The sequence below is a fragment of the Peromyscus maniculatus genome, chromosome 12 (assembly GCF_049852395.1).
Source record: "Peromyscus maniculatus bairdii isolate BWxNUB_F1_BW_parent chromosome 12, HU_Pman_BW_mat_3.1, whole genome shotgun sequence".
Lineage (NCBI taxonomy): Eukaryota > Metazoa > Chordata > Mammalia > Rodentia > Cricetidae > Peromyscus > Peromyscus maniculatus.
Window position 1 is genome coordinate 2,435,008 of NC_134863.1, and position 22,032 is coordinate 2,457,039.

The 22,032-nt window shown below is 38.4% G+C and overlaps 1 protein-coding gene across 11 annotated transcripts in view; it reads right to left on the reverse strand.

Annotated features, from left to right (window-relative positions):
- Spidr (scaffold protein involved in DNA repair) overlaps positions 1-22,032 on the reverse strand; it is a 277,612-nt gene that overhangs the window by 176,434 nt on the left and 79,146 nt on the right. For 8 of the 11 annotated variants that reach the window (XR_013043623.1, XR_013043622.1, XM_015990343.3 and 5 more), the window contains 2 exons: positions 11,244-11,497; positions 8,452-8,552 (listed from right to left, as the gene is read on the reverse strand). Coding sequence is in view for 9 of the 11 variants with exons in the window: in XM_015990343.3 (XP_015845829.1) it covers positions 8,452-8,552; positions 11,244-11,497 (355 nt within the window). In the remaining 2 variants the exon portion in view is untranslated. Of the gene's footprint in view, positions 1-8,451; positions 8,553-11,243; positions 11,498-22,032 lie in introns of those variants that run through there. The other 3 variants (XM_076548365.1, XM_076548369.1, XM_076548371.1) reach the window with 2 other exon arrangements.

The window sequence follows — 22,032 nt, forward strand, 5'->3', positions numbered from 1 at the left end:
GAGCCAGCCCTCCCAGCACCCCCCCCCCCAGCTGGGAGGCCAGACTAAGACACACAGGCACCAGTCCACACAGTCTGCTGGGCAGCAGGTGCCACTACCATGAACAAATACATAATGGAGAGACCGAGAGAGAGAAAGAGAAGTGGAGGGGTTCATGCGTTGTGAGAAGAGGTGAAACTCGAGATGCAGTAAGTGAAGCCATACTGATGTCCTGAGGCCATGCTGCCAAGGGGGAAGTGGCCTGTATTGCCACCTGGGGCCATGGTGACACCAGGCCCATGCTGCCACTGAGGACCATATCTGGTTCTGTGGTCCTGCTGTAGCCAGGGTCTGTATTGATGTCCATGACCTGTGTTGCCACCAAAGGCCAAGTAGACGTCCATGGTCTGGGCTGCCACCTTAAGCCATTTTGAGATCCAAACACTGTGCCCAGCTGTCCTCACCCCTCTCCAACTGCAGGAAAGCTGGCTCTGCCCATCATGGTGTGGTATGAGGGGTGGGGTAGAGAGGCAGCTGTCCCTGCCCCTTCACCTAGGCAGTGTGGGAGAGCTGGCACCAGTGGAGTGTGAGCACCTGAGAGCTGGCTTCACCCTTGTCTCCTGTGTAGTGGCCCGGGCAAGGGAGAGATGGCCCCAACCCTTGCTGGCTGAGGCACTCAGCTGAGCTGGCCTCACTCCTTACCAGGGCGGTGCTGGAGAGCTGGCCATGGTGGTGCATGTGCAGGAGAGAGGATGTGCTGACCAACTCAGCTATCATCCAGGCCCAGATCCAGGGCTTTGAGTTGGCCCACCCAACATCCACCCTATCAATGAGCTGCTGGAGCACATGAAGTGACAGGCACTGCAGAACCAAAGCTGCAGGATTTCCATGACACAGGACAACAGGATATTGCAGAGGAGTCCCAGTGAGGATCCAGTATTGATAGTGCAGCAGAAGCCAGAGACCAGGAACCAGTCCAGTGACTCATTGCAATCAACATTCACAAGTAAAGCTGTTTGGGCGAAAGGGTACAGTGTGTGACACACTGCAGCTCCCACAGGGAGATTCTTTTATTCATTTTCTTTCTTTTGGGTGAGGTTGCAAGGGTGGAGGGCAGATATGGAGGGATGGGGAGATGAGTGAGACTGGGGTGCATGATGTGAAATTCACAAAGAATCAATAAAACGTTTTTTTGTTTTTTGTTTTTTAAAGCTTAAGAACCAGAGTTCAGATTCCAACATTAACACACACATTAGGTTTAATCGCAATATAGAAGGGAGAGAGAGACAGGGATCTCCAGAGCACATTGGCTAGAAAGCCTAAATGAATCGGCCAGCAGTGGACTCAAGTGAAAAATCTTGCCTCAATATATTAGGTGGAGAATGACTGAGGAAGACATTAGACAGAAACTGTGGGCTTCAACACATACATGCACATGTGATGCTAGAGCACCTCCCTCCCATGTCAACAAGTAAACACATGGTGAAATAAAATGCTAACTCAAAGGAGCAAAGAACCCAGAATACCATCAGATCTCTTATTAGCAACTCACAAAGTGAAGAAAACAAAACAAAACAAAAAAAAATGATAAATTTCAAGCCCTACAAGGACTAGGGTTAAATAATCACTGATCAAGTTTGTTCTATGTAGCAAAAGGTTCATTCAAAACAGAAGGAGAAATAAGAATATTTCAAGACAGGCTGTTTTAGTGTGGTTTCCACCATCTCCTACCTCAATCCCGGCTATCCTAACAAGTCCCTGTGTTCTTTCTTTGCTTAACAACTAACAACCCCATAAAGATATAGTCTACAACTGAAATAAAAATCAAACATCTTGCTTGTGGGGACAGAGAGCTTGCACAGCAGTTCAGAGCCTGTACTAATCTTGTCAGCTGGCTCCCAGCTCAGAGATCTGACACTTCTCACCTCCTCTGGCCCTTGCAGTCATGGACACATACCCACATCATACACATACATATAAAAATAAGTATTTAAGCATTCTTTTTTTATATATATGTGTATTTTGCCTGTATGTGTATCACATGGTATTCATAGATACTAAAAGAGGGTGTCAGATACCTTGGACATGAAATATGGGTGCTGGGAATCAAACCTGAGTCCTCAAAAAAGCAGCAAATAGTGCTGAGCCATCTCTCCATCCCTATAAAAATACATTTAAGCCGGGCGGTGATGGCTCATGCCTGTAATCCCAGCACTCAGGAGGCAGAGCCAGGTGGATCTCCGTGAGTTCAAGGCCAGCCTGGGCTACAGAGTGAGTTCCAGGAAAGGCACAAAGCTACACAGAGAAACCCTATCTGGGAGTGGGGGTGGATATACATCTTGTTTTCTGGAGCCTAGCACAGGGCTTTCAGATGAGAGTCACTTGGGAAGGACACACTGAATGAATCAAGGAAGCGCACATGCCCAGCTGGCTATCTGTTGCCCTCACTCCTCAGCTATACCAGTGGACTTAGGTTGAGTATCAAAATTGGATTAAGAACTGTTTCTTATACCTAAAATAAACACATAGACACAGATATGAGCATATAAAACTTTCTTCTGGCTAACTACTATACATAAAAATTTTACAGGAAAAACAGTATTACTTAGTTGCTTATTGGCTACAACACAAATTAGAGAAAATATAATTTTTAGTGAATGAAAATAGCTAAATTTAAGTTTAAATTTAAAACTAAATCTCTCTGTAAACAAGAGGCAGCTAAAAATCTTATGATTTAAGGAAAGATTTAAATCTAGTTTCCCTATAAACTAAAACCCATCTTTCTTACTTAACAAGTATGTACAATGGCAAAGTTGATCTCCACAAACTGAGAGCAAGTCACCATTGATCATGGAAAAGTTGGGCTGGTGCCTACATGGAGCGCTCATCCCACCTCCATTCCAGCTTCTCTGGCACAGGATAGTTTGTGCACTATCAAAAGAGACATGTAAACACTAAGCCAGCCCCTTTATCTACAATAGTGTACTGCCTGCAAGATATGTCAGGGTAATAGAGGCACAAAGTTTGTGGGAATAACCAACCAATAACTGACTTGACTTAAGCCAATCCATGAGATGGAATCCATACCCAACATGACTTGGGTGACTGAGAACCAGAGACTAGATAGCCCAGGGAAAACCAAGTAATACTGGTCTAAAAAAAAAAAAGAAAAAGAAATGTAATGATAGACTCCTAATGATATTCTGCTATACTCACAGATCAGCGCCTTGTTCAGCCATCATCAGAAAGCTTCCTCCTGCAGCAGAGGGAAACAAATATAGAGATCCACAGCCAGAGAAAGAAAGATGATGGAAAAATCAGCCCTAAACGGGAAGTCTCCATCAAATCCCTCCCCTCAGAGCTCAGAACACCAAGGAAGAGGAGACAGAAAGAAGCGGAGGGGATGGAGGACACCAAGAAAACAAGGCCCTCTAAATCAGCATGAGCAAAGCTCTTATGAACTCACACAAACAGGCTGCATGCACAGAGTCTGCATGGGTCTACACCAGGCAATCTGTGTATATATTATGGCTTCCAGTTTAATGTTTTTATGGGATTCCTGTGTGTGTGAACAAGTGGGTCTCTGATATTTTTTGCCTTCTTTTAGGCACCTTTCCTTCTGTTGTCTTAGCTAACTCTGAAGTAAAGTTATTTTATCTTATTATATTTTAATTTTGCTATATATTTTTTTTAAAAAATGATGACTGAAAACCTAACCACTAGGGTAAAGGTTAACAACTGACCTGTCCATACCTCCTGGGAAAGGGAAAATCAGCTTTCCTCAATAGAGTGACATTGGGTATATGAACCATTCCAGGGCAGGCCTCATGTTCAGGAGTAGTTGACAAATGTATGATGGACTCCACAGTTTTTTTGTGTGCTTTTATTTGGATACAATTTGGTGGGTTTTGTTATTTTCTTTTTGGGTATGGTTTTACATTGAGTTCTTGTTTTGTTTTTGTTGTTGTTTGGTTTTTTGAGGACAGGTTTTGTTATATTAGGGTTTTGTTTGTTTTCTGAGAAAGAAAAAGTTAGGTGGGTCAGGAAGGGGAGAAGATCTGGAAGGACTTGGGAGAGGGGAAGTTTATGATCAACATATATTTAAATTTAAAAATAATTTTAAGTAATAAAGTAATATAATTAGAAAACTAGTATTGAAGATAACTTTGCATAGTACAAATTTAGACATTTACTATCAAAAAAAGGTAAATAGTAATTGAGTTGGCAATGATCTTATTAAACCTTATCAATTACTGGTACCTGGAAGCAAAGACTGAGATCTCTTGATGATGGTATTTCTAGATACAAAGATAATAACACAAGCTGCCTTGTTATTGCAATGGTCCATAGTCTGTGTTAGTCTGCTTTGGTACAAAAAGGTACACGGAAGAACGTTGTTTTGTTTGGTCTTCACAATTATGATGCAACATCTAGCTAGAAAAAGCAAGAAAGGGTCTCTTCCTGAATTTACAGGCAGGTAGCCAACAAGCCTTATCAAGCTTCTTCTCTCTGACCGGTCCCCCACCCCCTTCCTATGATAGGGTTACAAGCACACATGTAACAAAGCCTGGCTCTAGACAGCTGGGTGCTGGCATCTGCACGCAGGTCCTTTTTCTTAAGAAGCAAGCCCTCTCATACACTCAACACCTCTCCGCCCCCGGAGAGCTTTGTTGTTTGCTGTTACATTCAGATAGGATAAAGCAACAAGCATAGGAGAGCACATATACAAAAATGAATGTCACATGATCGGCAGTTCCAGACTATGAAACTAAACAAGATCAGACTGTAGCTGGTAAGCATGTAAGAAATGGTCTCCCACCAGTTGACTTGAATGCTCAAAGAATACAGTGTGGTGATATTTTGTTTGTGTGCTAACAAATAAAGCTTGCCTGAACATCAGAGGGTGGAGCTGGCTACTAGTTAACCATAGAGGTCTGGAGTCTGTACAGATAGACAGGAAGTGATATGGCTGGGCAGAGAGAAGACTATAAGGTGGGTAGAGACAGGTGCTCAGCCCCTTAGGTCTGAGAATTTCATAGAGGAAAGAAGTCTTTCTAGTGGCTGGCTCCTCTACTTCTCTAATCTTTCAGCATTTATCTCGATATCTGACTCCAGGTTCTTATTATTAAGACAAATTAGAATTTGGGCTACAATACATGGCTTATCTTTCATGTGAAACACAAAACCTTCAGTTACAGATAGGCATGTTACTAGTGGTATCTGTTTGTGAATGTTCTCAGCCCAAGGATTCCCAGTGCGATGATGTCAGATATGTAACTGAGGGGCTATAGAACACACTTGACAAGAAAGTTGATAGAACATCACGTGACGCATGGCATTCCGAACTCTCCACAGGTGCACGTGAAAATGCAATGAGAAGCCAGAAGAAGCTTTCTTCAAAGAAATCCAAATATTTCAAACCAAGTAGGTTAGCTACATGAAGGGTTACAAAAAAGCCATTTTAATGGATGAGTTGAATCCACATTTGTTCACCAAAATTTCTGCTATCACTAAAAACCAGGTAATTAGACCAAGAGTGGGTGATGGTGGTATATGCCTTTAATCCCAACACCCGGTAGGTAAAGACTGATAGATCTCAGTAAATGTGAGGCCACCCTGACCAATACACTGAGAACCTGTCTCCAAAACAAAAAAAGGAAGCAGATCTTTAAAAAGCTGATAGAAAAATACAGTCCCAGTTTTTAAAAGTCTGCCCTTTCTTATTTTAAAGACAGAGTTCAATTGATTCCCATAAAAGGTATTTCTGGATTTATCAAGAGAAGCTGGAAATCAAGTAGAAAACAGAAAAGGAAAGAATCCAGAGACCCAAACCAGCTTTACAGCAAACTCAAGAGCATCTTCCAGCAAGTAAAGAACCATCAACATGCTTAGCCCATCACCAAACCTGGGACGAGAATAGCTCTGGGACTCAATGAAACTGTAAGGTCCGGGAAGGCGGGGAGTGGGGCAACTCAAGAACAAGTATTTCATGCTGAAGCAATTATCGGTAGCACTTACAGTGAGCATTTACAATTGTAAACAGTGCAATCTCTCCTGAGAATAAATGCTACCCAAGTACCAATATCCTGGAGACAATTTTCTTTGGCAAAATTAAGAAAGCCGGAAAACAAAACAAAACACCCCCCTTTTAGCTTTTCTGATATATATTTAAACTGAAGTTATGAGAAGCTCTTATTTTATGGAATAGATCTTAATCTATTTATTACAACTCTATAAACTGTCTTTGCCACACCTGTTAGCGGCCTGCTCCATGGCAGATGATCAAGGGTTTCCTTAAACCCTCTATGTGAAGAAACTGCACAGTTTCATACAATCTAGAAGGATTTTAGACTCTGAATTTTCTCCACTTTTTTTCTAATAAATGGCGAATTTAACTTTAAGTACAGAATATATCATACAAAGCTTGTAATATGTGATATTCGAACTCCAAAAAGACCTTCTTTGATTTCTATGAAAAAGTTTAAATGATGGAAAGTTTTGATGAACATCTCAGGTTTTGGTAATTCTGTCCACCTATAAAAAAGTTATGACATTTAAAAAGTATCACATTCAACGTTACTTATGAAACTCTATGTTTTGAAATATAACCTCTGAGGAGTATATAACATGAGGACACTTACACTGAGTTAGCCTGTCTTAATAGGAAATTATATGTAGTGTATCTATCTGTCAATCTGGTGAATCCACATTGTAATAAAGGACTTCTTTCTTTTCTATATAAAACCATCAATAATGTATATATAAACATTTTCCTTTATCTTACCCAGGATAGCTGCCAGTATTTTAATATCAAAGTTGCTTTTTGAGTTTAGAATTATATCCCAGTAAAGTCTATCAGACCATCTTCCTTCTCTTTCTTCCTTTCTAACATCCCACTAATCTCTTGTGTTTGGATGGGGCACATATGTGCCACAGGAAGCATGTAGAAGTCAGAAGCCAATCTATGGGAGCTGGTTCTTTCTTTCCATACTGTGGGCTCTAAGGAGCAAACTAATGCTGGCAGCAAGCGTCTACACCTGTTGAGCCATCTTGCCAGCCCCATCATACAAATCTCATTAAGTAATCTATCATGGGACTCTGGGTTAGTGCGTGGGCTTCTTTACTTATTATATTACATAGGAAAAAATGAATACCTGCAATCCCAACTCTGGAAAAACAAACTAAAATACCACCAAGTAAGATAAAGTAATCCTGACAGTCCTTGACACTAATTTTTATGATACAAGTTTAAGAAATCAATTTCTTGTGAAAAGGACGGGGTGAAAATCATATTAAATTGATTTTTCTATGAGCATAAGTTAAAAGAGGTCACTAATACTCATTAAAAACTGATGCCAGAAATACTTCAGAAGGGAAAAAACAAACAAACTATAATGGCTAATAAGTAGAAAGTGCTTCTGATGTAAGAAATGCTCAGAATGTTCACACTGAAAAGTCGTCAACATTTTGAAATGTACCTTGAAGGATTGGAAAATAATGATTCAGTTAGGGTTGAGATTTGACTAGTTTAAATCACCTGTATGTGAAATTTGCTGAAGTAGCTATCCAGATTGGTAACCTCTTTTTGTCTTTGCTTTTCAAGACAGAGTTTCTCTGTTGTAACAATTCTGGCTGTCCTGTAACTCACTCTGTTGACCAGGCTGGCCTCAAACTCAGAGATATGCCTGCTCTGCCTTCTGAGTACTGGAATTAATGGTGTGTGCCACCACAGACATGCTCATATTGGTAACTTCTTAAAGTTTCCTTTTTTGAGTAGACATTCATATATTACGCTGTCTTTAAAATTAGGTTGCATCTTCTATATGAAAGTATTTTTTATGTTTTCTGATTTATATACTAATTTTCTTATAGTTGTTATACAATAAAGCTGATGTAGAATGTGTGGTTTTTGCAAATGTAACAACTGATAAAATTTTATACTAGTAAAAATATTCTTTTCTGTGTGAGGAGGATACATATGTGTGGAGAGTGTGTGTGTGTGTGTGTGTGTGTGTGTGTGTGTGTGTGTGTGTGTGTGTGAGAGAGAGAGAGAGAGAGAGAGAGAGAGAGAGAGAGAGAGAGAGAGAGAGAGAGAGAGAGAGAGAGAGAGAGAGAGAGAGAGAGAACCTGGAGCTCACCTATTTAGCTAGACTGATGGGCCAGGAATCCTCCTGTCTCCATCTCCCTAGAGCTGGGATTACAGTCCCTTCTCAAATGCAAGCCAGAAACCTACACTTAGATAGATCCTAACATTTGCACAGCAAGTCTTTTACCAGCTCAATGAGCTCCCACACCACACCAAAACAGTTTTCAACTGTATTTTGAAAAGTATCCCCCAAAACAAAGACTATTAGAGAAAAAATTTTTAAGTCATAAAAATACTAACAATCACCTTTATGTATTAATTTGAGAAAAGACTTTTTACCTGAAATATTTTACACCCATCATCTTAGAAGCTTGTGAAAATCTTACCTATAGGTGTCATTTGGTAAGAAACACATCGATGTCTCCACAAAGAAATGGCAGATCTCTCTCGATTCTGCAGTTCTTTTAGTCTTTCTGCTAGTCCGCCTCTGTTTAATGAATTATAATATATTATGTTTAAATAAAAGAAAAAGCACTCATAACAGTTGCAGCTTTTACATTTCACACCCCCCAAACAGAAACCCTTCGTATTATATTCCTTTTCTGGGTATCATTTCCAATTCCTAGTTTTCTTAGGAGGTCTATTTCCTGATTCTGACCAAAGTTGGGCTGCTATTATACTCATAAAATCTGACAGTTAAGTCAGTATGGTTCCCTTTCTGCACTTTAAATTTCTCACTCCTTAACTGTGCTGTGCATTTACTACCTGCATCCTCACTTGGCTAGGGTTAGAAAACGCTGCATCCTCTCATGCAAATAGGGTCTCCAAATGTGCAAATATATAAATGCAAAGTGAATAATTCTGAACCTCAGACAGGAATGAATTTGCCAATCTGTTGGTTGTTGATTGGTTGTTGATCTGATTATTGTTGCACAATAATCAAACAAGAATATTATTTGGACTCCTTAAGATCATTTATTATCAGTCACAAACACACTACAAGGATCAAAAAATCAAGAGAAGTTAAAAATCAAGTTAGAAAAGGAGGAAAAGGCAAAGCAAAAAAAGGGAGGCAAGGGAGGAAGAAAGGAGAGGAGCAAAGGAAGGAAAGTTCTATGGATTCTTCAATTACTTTCCTCTATCTCGTCTACCCACCTCATCTAAATTTCTAAATCTGAAATGTACAAGGTTCCTCTCTCCATTAATTCACGCCTAAGAACCTATCTAGTAGCTTAACTTCTCAAGTGTTTAATCAACCACTTCCCATCCAGTACCTGCTGCTCCTACTACCTCACTTCTAACACTGTCACTGCTTGACTTCCTGGCAGACAGTCTTCACCCAGAACAGGCAGAGGCTTACTGCTCTGTCTCCTGCATACAAAAACATGCTTGGCACACAAAAGGTCCTCTGTAAGGTTTGGAACAGTATGTTCTAGAACTGGATTACATCACCTGCACCATTAAAATCACTCTAATCTCAAGCACAACAGCCTCCGCACACACTCCTTCCTTCCGGGTAACTGAACCCAGAGCCATACACATGCTAGACAAACACTCTATCACTGAATCAGATTCCTAGTTCCTGGATTCCTGAGATAAGATTAACTAAAGAGAACTCAAGTCTGACTTCAGAATCACCATGTCACCCAAGCTTGTCTTGAACTACAATCCTACCGCTTCTAGTGTGGTTAGAGGTGTGCACTGTCTTATCCAACTACCACTCTCTTCTGAAGCCACACTGTTATTTGGGGCATTGTTGGATTCAGATTGGCATAACAGTGACTATCTTGAGTTATAATGTCCACCGAGTATTACTAGAGGGTTTCACTTTTGGCATTTCCCACTATGATACAAATAAACTAAACCATCAGAGTGCTACGTATAGCTTTATGATTGATCCATCAGCATCAGGAATGTGTTTGATGTTCCTGATACTAGCTTCATATTGGTCATGTCCACTTTAGCCTGGATGAGGTCACTTTTGTCTTGACCATTTAATAAACCACATGACTCCACTGGTCTTCCTGCTGTACAGCCAAACTTCTGTGGCTATGTCACTACCTGTACTCTGTGCAATCGCGGGTCTACTTGTTCTTCGGTCTCATACACTTTCCATGGTTTTTGGATACTAGGAAGTGGTTTTTCTAGAATGGGTCTATAACCTTGTGCCTTATTTACAAAAACACGAGAATGGATATAAGTTTTCTCAGACTAATGCATGCATGCCATTATTTGTCTATGCAAATATTATTTCTGGAAATACTGTTCTCTGCAACTACTCTAGGGATGAGATCCTTTCATGACATAATCAGCTAAGTCTTCATCCAGAGTGAGTTTGGGCATCAAGTATTTTGTATGTACCACCCACATTTCAGCCACTTCTCTCAGTTTTCTGTGGACACAGTGTTAATAGACCCCATAATCCTCACAACTGTGTCTTCTTCCACTGTGGCACATACTCCCAGGAGCTCTCTGTCCCTTTTAGTTTAAGACACTGCTGGACAAGGGTTCCTTCTCACTCTCATTGTTTTTTTGTCAAGGGACAGGACATTATTTTGTTTCAATTTATAACAAAGACACCTTGTACAACATGAGGTTGTGACATGTCTCTATAGGCTCCTGAATAAATCCTGCTTGATTCACAAAGGCCAGCCATGGAACTGATACACTAAAAACAAGCATTTTCATCCACCCTGGCTCTCCTCAGCCATATGAGGTATTTTTATCTGTCAATCAAGGCTCTCATATTTTCTTGCATTTTTAAGCATTCATTTGGCCACTCTCTCTAACCATACTCATGCCACAAAGGCAAGCTAATGGACTTACATTTATTTTTATCTTTCTCTTTATAAGTTATATTTAATAATGAAACAGTGATTTCCCCTGTCACTATCTAACTGAGCACCTAGAACACTGACGTTGAATAAAACCTGATAAGCCAAACAACATACATCTACTAAGGAAAGCAGCATGCAAGTTAGTCATGACCAAATCCACTAATGCTTCACTTGAATGAACAACTTGAATGGCTCCCAAACAGACTTAAAAATTGTCTATCAAAACCAGAATTTTATTTTGTCAGTTTTCTTTCTCAGTTAAACAAATATTTTAAAATTAAAGTCGATATTTTAAAGACAGAGAAGAACTGAAGAACAAGAAATTACAAAGATGATTTAACCTTAAGAGCTTCTTCTTTGTTGCCGAATTTTCTGGAGTCTTGGGAAACCTGGCTGTATATTTCTGGGGTGTGCTCAATACAGGCTCAGTTGCATTTGCCCCTGAGTCAGTCTGTCTGTTCAAAGACTGTCTTGCATCTGATTTAAAATCCATCTGGTATTTGTGAGGGGATTCTGAATCAATGAAGAGGGCATTCTCTGGGTCATCTTCTTTGTCACTATCTGATGAATACTCCACAATTTCTGTAGAAATTGGCTGGAAAAAATTAAAAGAGATGTAATTAAATATTTTTCATTTAACCCCACATGCATATATGGCTATCATTGTTTTGACAAAAAACTTAATACTCAAAATTAAGACAAGAATATGTTAAACTAGTTGTTAGCCAGGCATTGTTTTTAGACTCCATCAAAATCAACTCAAGTATTTTTTTTTTTATCATCCTTCAGCAAACTAATGACATGTACCTTATGTACTGAAGTCTCTAATGTACCTGAGAGTCTAAAAGCAGTCAGTATCTGACACTCACTGGGGGGAAAAAGATTATTTCTTAGCTTTTAAATTTTAACGAGGAGATAACATTCATTATTTGTCATGAACCAAATAAAAAGATACTGTCTCTTTAAGTATAAAGCATTTTAATTCAGCAATGGAGCCATTAAGAGCAAATATGAAAACTTGCCTTTTCTGGCATAATTCCAATATATTTTCTAGAGTCCAGTTAGAAATCTTTAACACAAACAGGGATTATTTAAGAATGTGAGTAATTGCCTAACATTTCTTATAATATTTCTTCCTGGTTTTATTCAAATTTCTGAACTTGTAAAATAAGATTATTTTTAAAAGTAGATCAGAAAACCAAAATTTGCATCATAGGGCCATCTTGTAAAAGAATCTAATACTTTCTTTTGATGCCTTCTGTCTTTGCTCTGACACATACTAAGTGTGCTGGATTTTAATGCCAACTTGACACAGGCCAGAGTCATCTGGGAAGAAAGAACATCAGCTGAAAAACTGCCCTCATGAAACTGGCCAGTAGAGCATTTTCTAATTAGTGATTGATATGGAAGCACCCAGCCCCTTGTGGGTGGTACTCCTGGCAGGTAGTCCTGGGAGAGTAAAAGCGTGATTGAGCAAGCCATAAGCAGCATTACTCCATGGCCTCTGTATCAGCTCCAGCCTGCACATTTCTGCTTGAGTTCCTGTCCTGATCTCCTCAGATGATATTTGTGAGGGGGAAGTGTAAGGGAAATAAACCCTTTCTTCCCCAAAATACTTTTGGTCATGATGTTCTGTTAACAGCAATAGAAAGCCTAATTAAAACAACTTAAGATTTCTAAACATGATGAACTTTTATTTTCATATTACTTGGTTTTACAGGTCAGTTACATGTTGTTCTAGTTTTAGTAATAATTTATCCTTCAACATTTTAATTTTGGAGATTTCAGCAGCCTTAAATTATTTACTATCTATACAAAATATAAATTTATTAAAAGTGTACTTCATCATTAGTTGAATGGGACTTTTAAAAACAATTATTTGAAATATATGTTTGTGCTCCATCCTTAGGAGCTCATCTATTTTGCTGGATTAATATGGACCACACATCCCTGGTAATACAGGAGGCTTTTGAGTAAAAGCAGGAAGCAGAGTGTGAGCATGTATGTGCAATGTTACTGAAGTAGCTAGAGTTTGCTAATGTGCACAGCTTACTGCACTGGGTCTTTTCTGAAATTATATCATTAAGTAACTTGAAGAGTCTTTAAAATGATACTATCTAGTCCTGTATCATCTAAGAAATAGTTTTGGTAGGTACCATCACAGTTTTAAGAAAGAAAGAAAAAAAAAGGAATGAAAAGCATGACCCTAGTTCCTTTCCATCCTTGCAAGTCTAAGCCTAAATCACGGCAGCTACATACTCACCAATGAATTTATAAGCACCAGAAATACATGCTTTGCTCACAATACTGCTTCTGGATAAATATTAAAAATAAGCCACAAAAAGAACCAGAGCATTTTTAAACTGAAAATGATAGTTCATGATACCTTTTATATTACTTGAGAATTACATATCTAACTAATTTTATCTTTTTCTCATGAGACATCCCTCCCATGCCCATGAGGACTGAGCACAGAGTTCTCTATCACTTAGCTACACTCTGCAATCTTTTCATCAGAAACTCCCCATAACCCAGGTACACTATGGACCATAATCTGCCACTCTCGACCTCTGAGTAGCTGGGATTTCAGGCCTGCGCTCTCACACACAGCTAAGAAATTTTCTTTAGAATAAAGGTTTTCATTTCATCCTATATCAAGATCTCTCAACCTCAGTTCTATTGCCAGTTGGAGCTGGACAATATGGAGGCCATATGCTGTAGAGTGTTTAGTAACATCCCCGCAAAACCCACCAGATGACAAGAGCACAAGTACTACCCATAATAACAATCACATGTGCAGACATGGCCTATTGCTCCCTAGTGACAAAGTATCCTCAGTTGAGAACCACTATCCTAGAAAGGCACAGCTTGTGCCACAGACTCATAGGCAAATGTGAAGAGGATTCCAAGCACATTGGAGGCATGATAGAGGCTGAACCTGATTCCTTGTAAAACACTGCAATAAAAAGTTTACTTTGGTTCCAAAATCACATCAAGAACAACCCTCTGTGGCCTCTGCATCAGTTCCTGTCTCCAGGTTCCTTCGGTGTTTGAGTTCCTGTCCTGACTTCCTTCAGTAATAAACAGTGATGAGGAAACATAAGCCCAATAAACCCCTTTCCTCCCTAACCTGCTTTGGTCATGGTGTTCTATCACAGCAATAGTAACCCTAAGACATCATGTATAGGTCTTTAATTTTTGCTCCAATGATTGACATGTCTAGTTTTTTTATTTGTTTGTTTGGGTCTTTTGTTGTTGTTTTTGCTAGCACCACCATGCTATTTATAATAGTTTTGTGATACAGAATGAAAACTGGTATAGTAGCACCTCCAACATTGTACTTTATACTCAGAGATACTTTAGTTATCTGGGGTCTTCGGAGGGTTCCTGTGAATTTGGGGATTTTTATTGGGATAGCATTGAATTTGCAAGTTTCTTTTGGTAGGGTGGTCTTTTTAATAATAATAATAATTCTACCAATCTATGAGCACTGAAAGTATTCTCAAGTTCTAGTGTCTTCTTTGATCTTTCTTTAAAGTTTTCATAAAGCAGTCTCTCATCTTCCTGGTCATATTTATCCCTAGATTAATTATTTTATTTTATTTTATTTTATTTTATTTTGATTCCATTTTTAAGGTGAATGTTTCAAAGGTCTCTTTCTTGGAATGATTGTTTTGGGTATATATAAATGTAATTGATTTTTATAGGTCAATTCCATGTACTAACACTTTTCTGAAAGTGTAGATCAATTCTAAAAGTTTTCTGGTAGAACTTTTTTGGATTTCTTTTGTATATCATATTCAAATAGGAATAATTTAACTCTTTCCAGTATGTATCCCTTTAATTTCCTTGTCTTGTCTCTAACTAGTGATCCAAGCACTATATTGAAAAGGACTGGGGATAATAAAAACTCTGCCTCATTCCTGACAATGGAATTGCTTTGAGGTCTTCATTATTTAGGCTGATGTTGGCTATGGGTTTGTCATATACAGCTTTTATTTTGTTACAGTATGTTCATCCAGTCCTACTCTCTCTAGGACTTCTATAATGATAGGATGGTGGATTTTGTGAGAGGCCTTTTCTGTGTCTATTTAGATGATCATAATTTGTCTTTAAGGCAGTTTAGATGGTTTATTACATTTATTGAGTCACATATGTTGAACCACTCTTGCTCTGATTTTATTATTTCTTGTCATCTACTGGATTTGGGTTTGGTTTGTTCTTATTTTTCCAAATTGCTGAAGTTATTTGTGCTCTTTCTGATGTTTTAATATAGATGTTTGGAGCTATAAAACATCCCTCTTATCACTGCTTTTAATGTGTTCCAGAGGTTTTGTTGCTCTGTACTTTCACTTTCACTTAATTCTAGGAAGCCAAAATTATTCTTTTTTGACTTGTTCTTTGACTCTAATATAATTCTGACTGAAGTAACCCAGACTGAGGAAGAAAAATGTCACACATTCTTTCTCATTCCTGGATACAGGCTCTTAATCTTTATTTGCATATATAACCTGGAGTAACTGCAGAAACCAGTAAAGGAAAAGGGTGCATAGTGGGAGAGGTCAGGGTGTGACTCTAGAAATGAGGCTAGCAGGATACAGGAGCAAGGAAAGGAAAAACTGGAAAACTGGATTATTTTAACAGGGTGGGGGAGAGGAAGGCAATGCAGAGGGCAAGGAAGGGAGGTGGGATAAATAATATAAAGGAAGCTTGAAAAACCCACAGGGTTTTTCTTTATGTTTACTTTAAATATATATATATGGACACATATTTCATAGCTTAAATGAAGTTATACGACCAGGGGTGATGATGGTCCCCCAAAGGAGCCATAGATGATCTAACAAACCCAATCACAAGAATGGGAAACCTCTCTTCAAGTTGTTGAAGACAGTCTAAGAGATGCCTACCTATCCTCAGCTAAATCACCACAAATTAGAAAAATCTCCTTATGTCAAAGTCTTTGATTCCACTGATTAATGTAGCTGATTTTTATGGCAATATCATGTTGTTTTCATTACTATAGCTCTGTAGTAAAATTTGAGATAGGAAAAGGTGATATCCCCAGTAGTTCTTTTATTATTCAGGATTGTTTCAGCTATTCCCTTTTGTTGTTGTTGTATATCCATATGAAACTGAAGAGACTATTTTTCCAATTTCTGTGAAGAATTCTGTTGAATTTTTGATGGTGATGGCACTGAATCTGTTGCTTTGGAAACAATTGCTGTTTTCACCATATTAATTCTATCCAATGAGCACAGGAAATCTGTGCTTCTTCCTATGTTTTCTTTAACTTAAAAAAAAAATCTAACTATAATTCTTTCACATACTTGATTAGAAGTAACCCAAGACTTTTTGTAGTCTAGACCATTGTGAAGGTATGTTTCCCTGATTGCTTTCTCAGAATTCTGTCATTTCTATATAGGAAATCTACTGGGGTTGTTTTTTTTTTTTTGTTTTTTTGTTTTTTTGTTTGTGTGTGTGTGTGTGTGTGTGTGTGTGTGTGTGTGTGTGTGTGTGTGTGTGTGTTAATTTTGTATCCTGCTACTTTGCTGAGAGTGCTTATCATCTGTATCCAGTTTCCTGGTAGAAGTTTTAGGGTCTCTTATATATAAAATTGTATCTTCTGTAAATAAAGATACTTGGACTTTTTCCTTTCCTATTTATATCCCCTTGATCTCCTTCAGTTGTCATATTGTTCTAGCTAAGTCATCAAAGACTATATTGAACAGATATGAAGAGTGATCATCCTTATTATTTATTCGGGTGCGATTACTTTGAGTTTCTCTCCATTTTTGTTGATGTTGGATGTAGGCTTACTGTAAATTGCCTTTATTCTGTTGGTGTTTGCCCCTTGTATCCCTATTCTCCTTAAGACTTTTATATGGAAGGGATGCTGGATTTTGTCAAAGGCCTTTTCTGTATCTAATGAGATAATTGTATGGTTTTTGTCTTTCAGTCTGTTTATACCGTTTATAGAATTTATTGTTTTACACATGATGAACCATTGATACCATCTGGAATAAAGCCAACATGATCATGGTGGACAATGTTTTTGATGTGTTCTTGGATTTAGTTTGCAAGTATTTTAATTGAGAATTTATACATCTATGTTCATAAGGAATATTGATCTATAATTCTTTTTTTGTTGTTGGAACTTTTGTGGTTCTGGTGTCAGGGTAGTAGTGGCCACAGGCAAGACAGTTTTGTAGCTTGATCTGCTTTGGGGGGAGGCCCCTGGGGGTAGGATCAGAATCCATCCCTGGTGCATGAGCGGATTTTTTTTTTTTTTTTTGAGCCCACTACCTATGATAGGACACCTTGTGCAGCCTTGAGGAAGGGGGAAGGGCTTGGACTTGCCTCTACTGGATGTGCCTCCCCATGGGAGGCCTTGCCTTCTTGTGGGGGGGAGTGGGGGATGGGTTGGGAGGGGAAGCTGAGGGGGCGGGAGGATGGAAGAGGGGGATCTTTGGTGTGTAAAATGAATGAAAAAAATTCTTAATAAAAAAATTTGGAAATGTTCCTTCAATTTCTCTTTTGCAGAATAATTTGAGTAGCATTAGTGTTAATTCTTTGAAAATCTAGTAGGATTCTGTGCTGAATCTATTTGGCCTTGGGCTTTTTGATTGGGAGAATTTTAATTACTGTTTCTATTTCACTAAGGGTTATGAATCAGTTTAAATTGATTATTTAACCTTGTTTTAACTTTATTAGGTCATATATATATCAAGAAATCCACCCATTTCTTTTCAAAAAGGAACCAGGATTTCTTCAATGTCTGTTGTAATATTCCTTTCCTCAACTCTTATTTTATTAGTTTGACTCTTTTCTCTCCATTTTCTGGTTAATTTCACTAAAGGTTTGTCAATGTTGTTGATCTTGTCAAGGAACCAATTCTTTATTTCACTGATTCTTTATATTCCTTTTTGTTTCCATTATTTATTTCGGCCCTGAGTTTATTTCTCCCTTCTATTCTTTTTGGCATATTTCTTCTTGTTGTTCTATAGCTTTCAGGTGTGTCATTGAACTACTGATCTGAGATTCCTCCAGTTTTTAATATAGGCACTCTGCATCATGAACTTGCCACTGTGACATGCCTTCACGTGTGTCACATGAGTTTGGATATGCTGTGTTTTCATTTTATTTCGATTCTAAACAGTTCTTTATATTCTTCTTCATTTCTGTCCTGTCTGTTTTCATGCAGTAGTAAGTTGTTCTATTTCTATGAGTTTGTATACTTGCTGCTGTTTCTGTTGTTTTTGAAATCCAAGGTGGTCAGATACAATGCATGGTGTTACTACAATGTTATTGTATCTGTTAAGACTTCCTTTGTATCCAAGTATGTGGTCAATTTTAGAGAAATTTCTATGAACTGCTGAGAAGAAAGTATATTCTGGAACTACGATGTCTGAAGTATTTCTTGATATTGATATCTTGTCTGGTCTTTTCTGGGTGAGTATTCTGTTTTGGTTGCTTTGCCCACGCTGCATACTAGACACGTTTGGTAGATGGGAAAAACAGAGTGTTTCTATGGGTCAATGGGTAACACCGAGTAATGGAAATGGTGATGGACAGAGCAGGACAGAGCCGGGGGACCCTAGGACTGAACCAAGAGATTGAGTCCCCAAGGAATGGAAGTAAGATAGGAGGAAGAGTTCCTGTAAGCAGGTTGCAGCAGGACTAAGCAGAAGTCTGGAAAGAATAAAAGGAAGAAAAGAAAGAGGTAAAGAAAATTGCCTACCTATATCTCAGCCTAGTGTTGCCACCAGGGTTCCCATCACTGGTTAAAAATGTTTCTGCAAGTCAGCAGCTAGCACAAAGGAATACAGAGGGGCTAGAAACAAAGGCTGAGCAATTCTACACAATAGCTTTTTTTAAAAAAGAAAGAAAACAAATGACAACTGCTAGCAAGAATATGGGAAACAGGGAACACTCATGCACTGTTGGGGAAAGTGCAAACTGGCAAAACCTCTATAAAAACCAGTGAGCTGTTTCCTTTAAAACTAGGAGCAAGTCTTCCATGTGACCCAGCTATTCCATCCCAGGGCATACATCTAAGGAATTTAAGTTCCTACTACAGAGACATAAATTCAACCATGTTCACAGAAAACAGAGAAGTAGCTAGATGTTTATCAGCAGATAAACGGATAAGGAAAATGTGGTACGTATACTTAATGAGTTTTATTTAGCTAGAAGGAAAGAGGAAATTTACAGATCCATGCATGGGGCTGGAAAACATTATCCTGAGTGAAGTAATACATGTGCAGAAGAAGAAATGCTGAATACAATACAGGATACTAGAAATTAAGCACTGACAGGGAGGGGGGAAATCTTATGGGATGGGAAATAGTAGAACACAGTTAATATGAAGGAGAAAGGGGAAATAATGGGTTAGCAGATTTTAAAACTTAGAGCGATGACAGTGTATGGCAGAGGCATGGCAGGAGGAGAAATAGCTAAGTATATTTTTAAAAGCTATACGGAAACCTATTTTATGAGTCTCTCTCTCTCTCTCTCTCTCTCTCTCTCTCTCTCTCTCTCTCTCTCCCTCTCCCTCTCCCTCTCTCCCTCTCTCTTTCTCTCCCTCCCTCCCCATATTTAATTAAGAGTTTAATTAGAGTTATTCTATATAAAGGACAATGTTCCTCCCAGAAACCACAGGTTGCCAAATGAAAACCTAGTTCCAGGCTAAGGATACCTTCTTTTGAGTTGTTGGTTAGGAACACCCTTCAGATCCTTCTACTGACCTATTGCCATTGCTTTCCTTTCCCACCAGAACTTGACTCTAAGGCAGTGTTGCTGAAGACACCACTAGAGTCACAGCACATAGAAAATCAAGTTGGTACTGACCAAGAAGCTTCCTCTTTGGTGGCTACCCTTTATAGTACTAAAAGATGCAGGGTAGGTTGTGGAGTTGGAGGATGACATTAACAAGCTTATACATCTGTGAACCTTGTAAACTATGGTATGTTTATGCGTATAACAGTGGAACAAATATTACAGGAATAATCAGCTATTTCCTGAATGGATTTAAGACCCAGTACTTAGAAGGAAAAACATTTCTGGTATAAATCTGGTCCCTGGTGTTAATAGGCCCCAGAACTGACCTAACTAGTCTGTTAAATTAATGTCAAACTTCCTCCTAAATTCTTATCTCTATACCCATAGGTTAGTGTAGCTCTGTGTCTCAAAACTCATCAGGGAAGTTTCACTGAACAAAGAACAGAGATGAACAGTGAAAGTCACAAGTAGAGAAAAGAACAAGTATCTGGAGAGTCCTGGCCATAAACAGAACATCAATACAAATGAATGACAAATACTTTTAAAAAGGTTTAACATCTTTAACTACCATGGAAATGCAAAGTAAAACCACTCTGATGATTGGAATCATGGCTTAATTAATAGAGTGAAGACTTGGTTTGATCCCTAATCCTGCAAATCATGGTCCTGCACAACTGTAATACCAGAACTTGGTAGCTAGAGGCCTGAGGACCAGAATCCCAAGATCATTTTGTTATCCAGCAAGTTCCAGGGCATCTGAGATTAATGAAATTCTGTCCCCAAAACAAAATGATAAAATAACTTTTAAAAATACTTTGAGATTCCATATTAACTGAGTCACAATAACTAATATCAAAACAAAATGAAACAAAAATATTGGTGAGGATATGGAAGAGGACCCTTATTCAGTGTTGTGTATGGAAACTGGTAAAATTAATGTGGAAACTAAAAATAGAATTGGATCAGCAAGATGGGTGAGGGCAGAAAGGCTCCCATTTTCAATCTTGATGACCTGAGAACAACTAAAACCCACATGGTAGAAGAGAGCTAACTCCCACATGCACATGAAGGGTTTTTAAAAAATACTTACCATGTGACTCAGCTATATCATTCCTGAGTAAATATATAATGAACACTATGTCTAACCACAAAGATGCTTATACATAAGTTTATTCTTACTCTATCCACAATAATAAGGAAAGGAAATCAGCCTTGATACCTATCAAATGATAAATATATAATGAAAATGTGGTGTGTGTGTGTATGAAATTTTAATCAGCTATAAAAATGAAATTTGCAGGAAAATGATGAAACTGAAAAATGTGTTACTAAGTTAGATAACACAAACTCAGAAAGACAGATACCACATGTTCTCTATCATATGCATATCTTACCTGCTAGTTTTTATTTATTTACATTTTGATGGGAGTGATTAGAAGACAGCAAGAAACTAACAAAAGGACCTATAAGAAGAAAAGAAACTCTAAGAAGTGAGACTGTAATAAAACACATGTGATATGAAAGTAGTAAGGAAATAAAAGGGCACGGCTTAAACAAACAGGGAAGAAAGGGAAATAGAGCAGAGAAGGTGGTCGAGAGAATCAACCACAAATAAGGCATGAATATCCCTTCTTTGGAAATTGCTTCAAAGCTGAGATGAAGTATTAGGGGGAAGCTTGTTGCTATTACTGCTGTTTCTCTGGGTGACAGAACCATAAGACATAAACGACTTGCATGATATTTTGGAGTGGCAAGCTATTAAAGGAAAATAAAGCTGGATCTGGCATCACTCACAAGTCAAGAGGTCGTTAGTTGTAAGGACTGACAATGTAAATGGTCATAGTTGATATTTTGGAGACAAAATTCATTGGGAATTGAATTGCTTATAATCTAGAAGATACCAGTGATACTAGAAAGTTAAGTAAGCAGAGGCCAAAGAGAGAGTGGAATTAAAAACATAAAAGAGGATATGTGTGCTAACTTAAAAAGCTACCTAGGACTATTCTAGCCAGATCTGCATGAAATTTTTTATTTAGGCCCTTGAGTAACTTGATATTTGAGAGGTTTTCCTCTACTTCTCTTGAGGTTTTGACCCAGAAGCAGGTCTCACAAAGAATGGTGCACGTGCCTCTTTATTCTTCAGTAAGCGTATCCTCTGGCCTTGAAAGATGACTCCTGCTGGAGTTTAAGTTTTGATGCTGTGTCTTTGTAGCACCTACTGTGGCCTTCCATGTAGACTATAGACTGAGACAAAGAATTGTGGCAATCACTTATGCAGCTGACATTCTCACTGGCCAAAGGAATTCTTGAAAAATGGACCAGCCCAAAAATGTCTGTTTCAGAACTGTGACT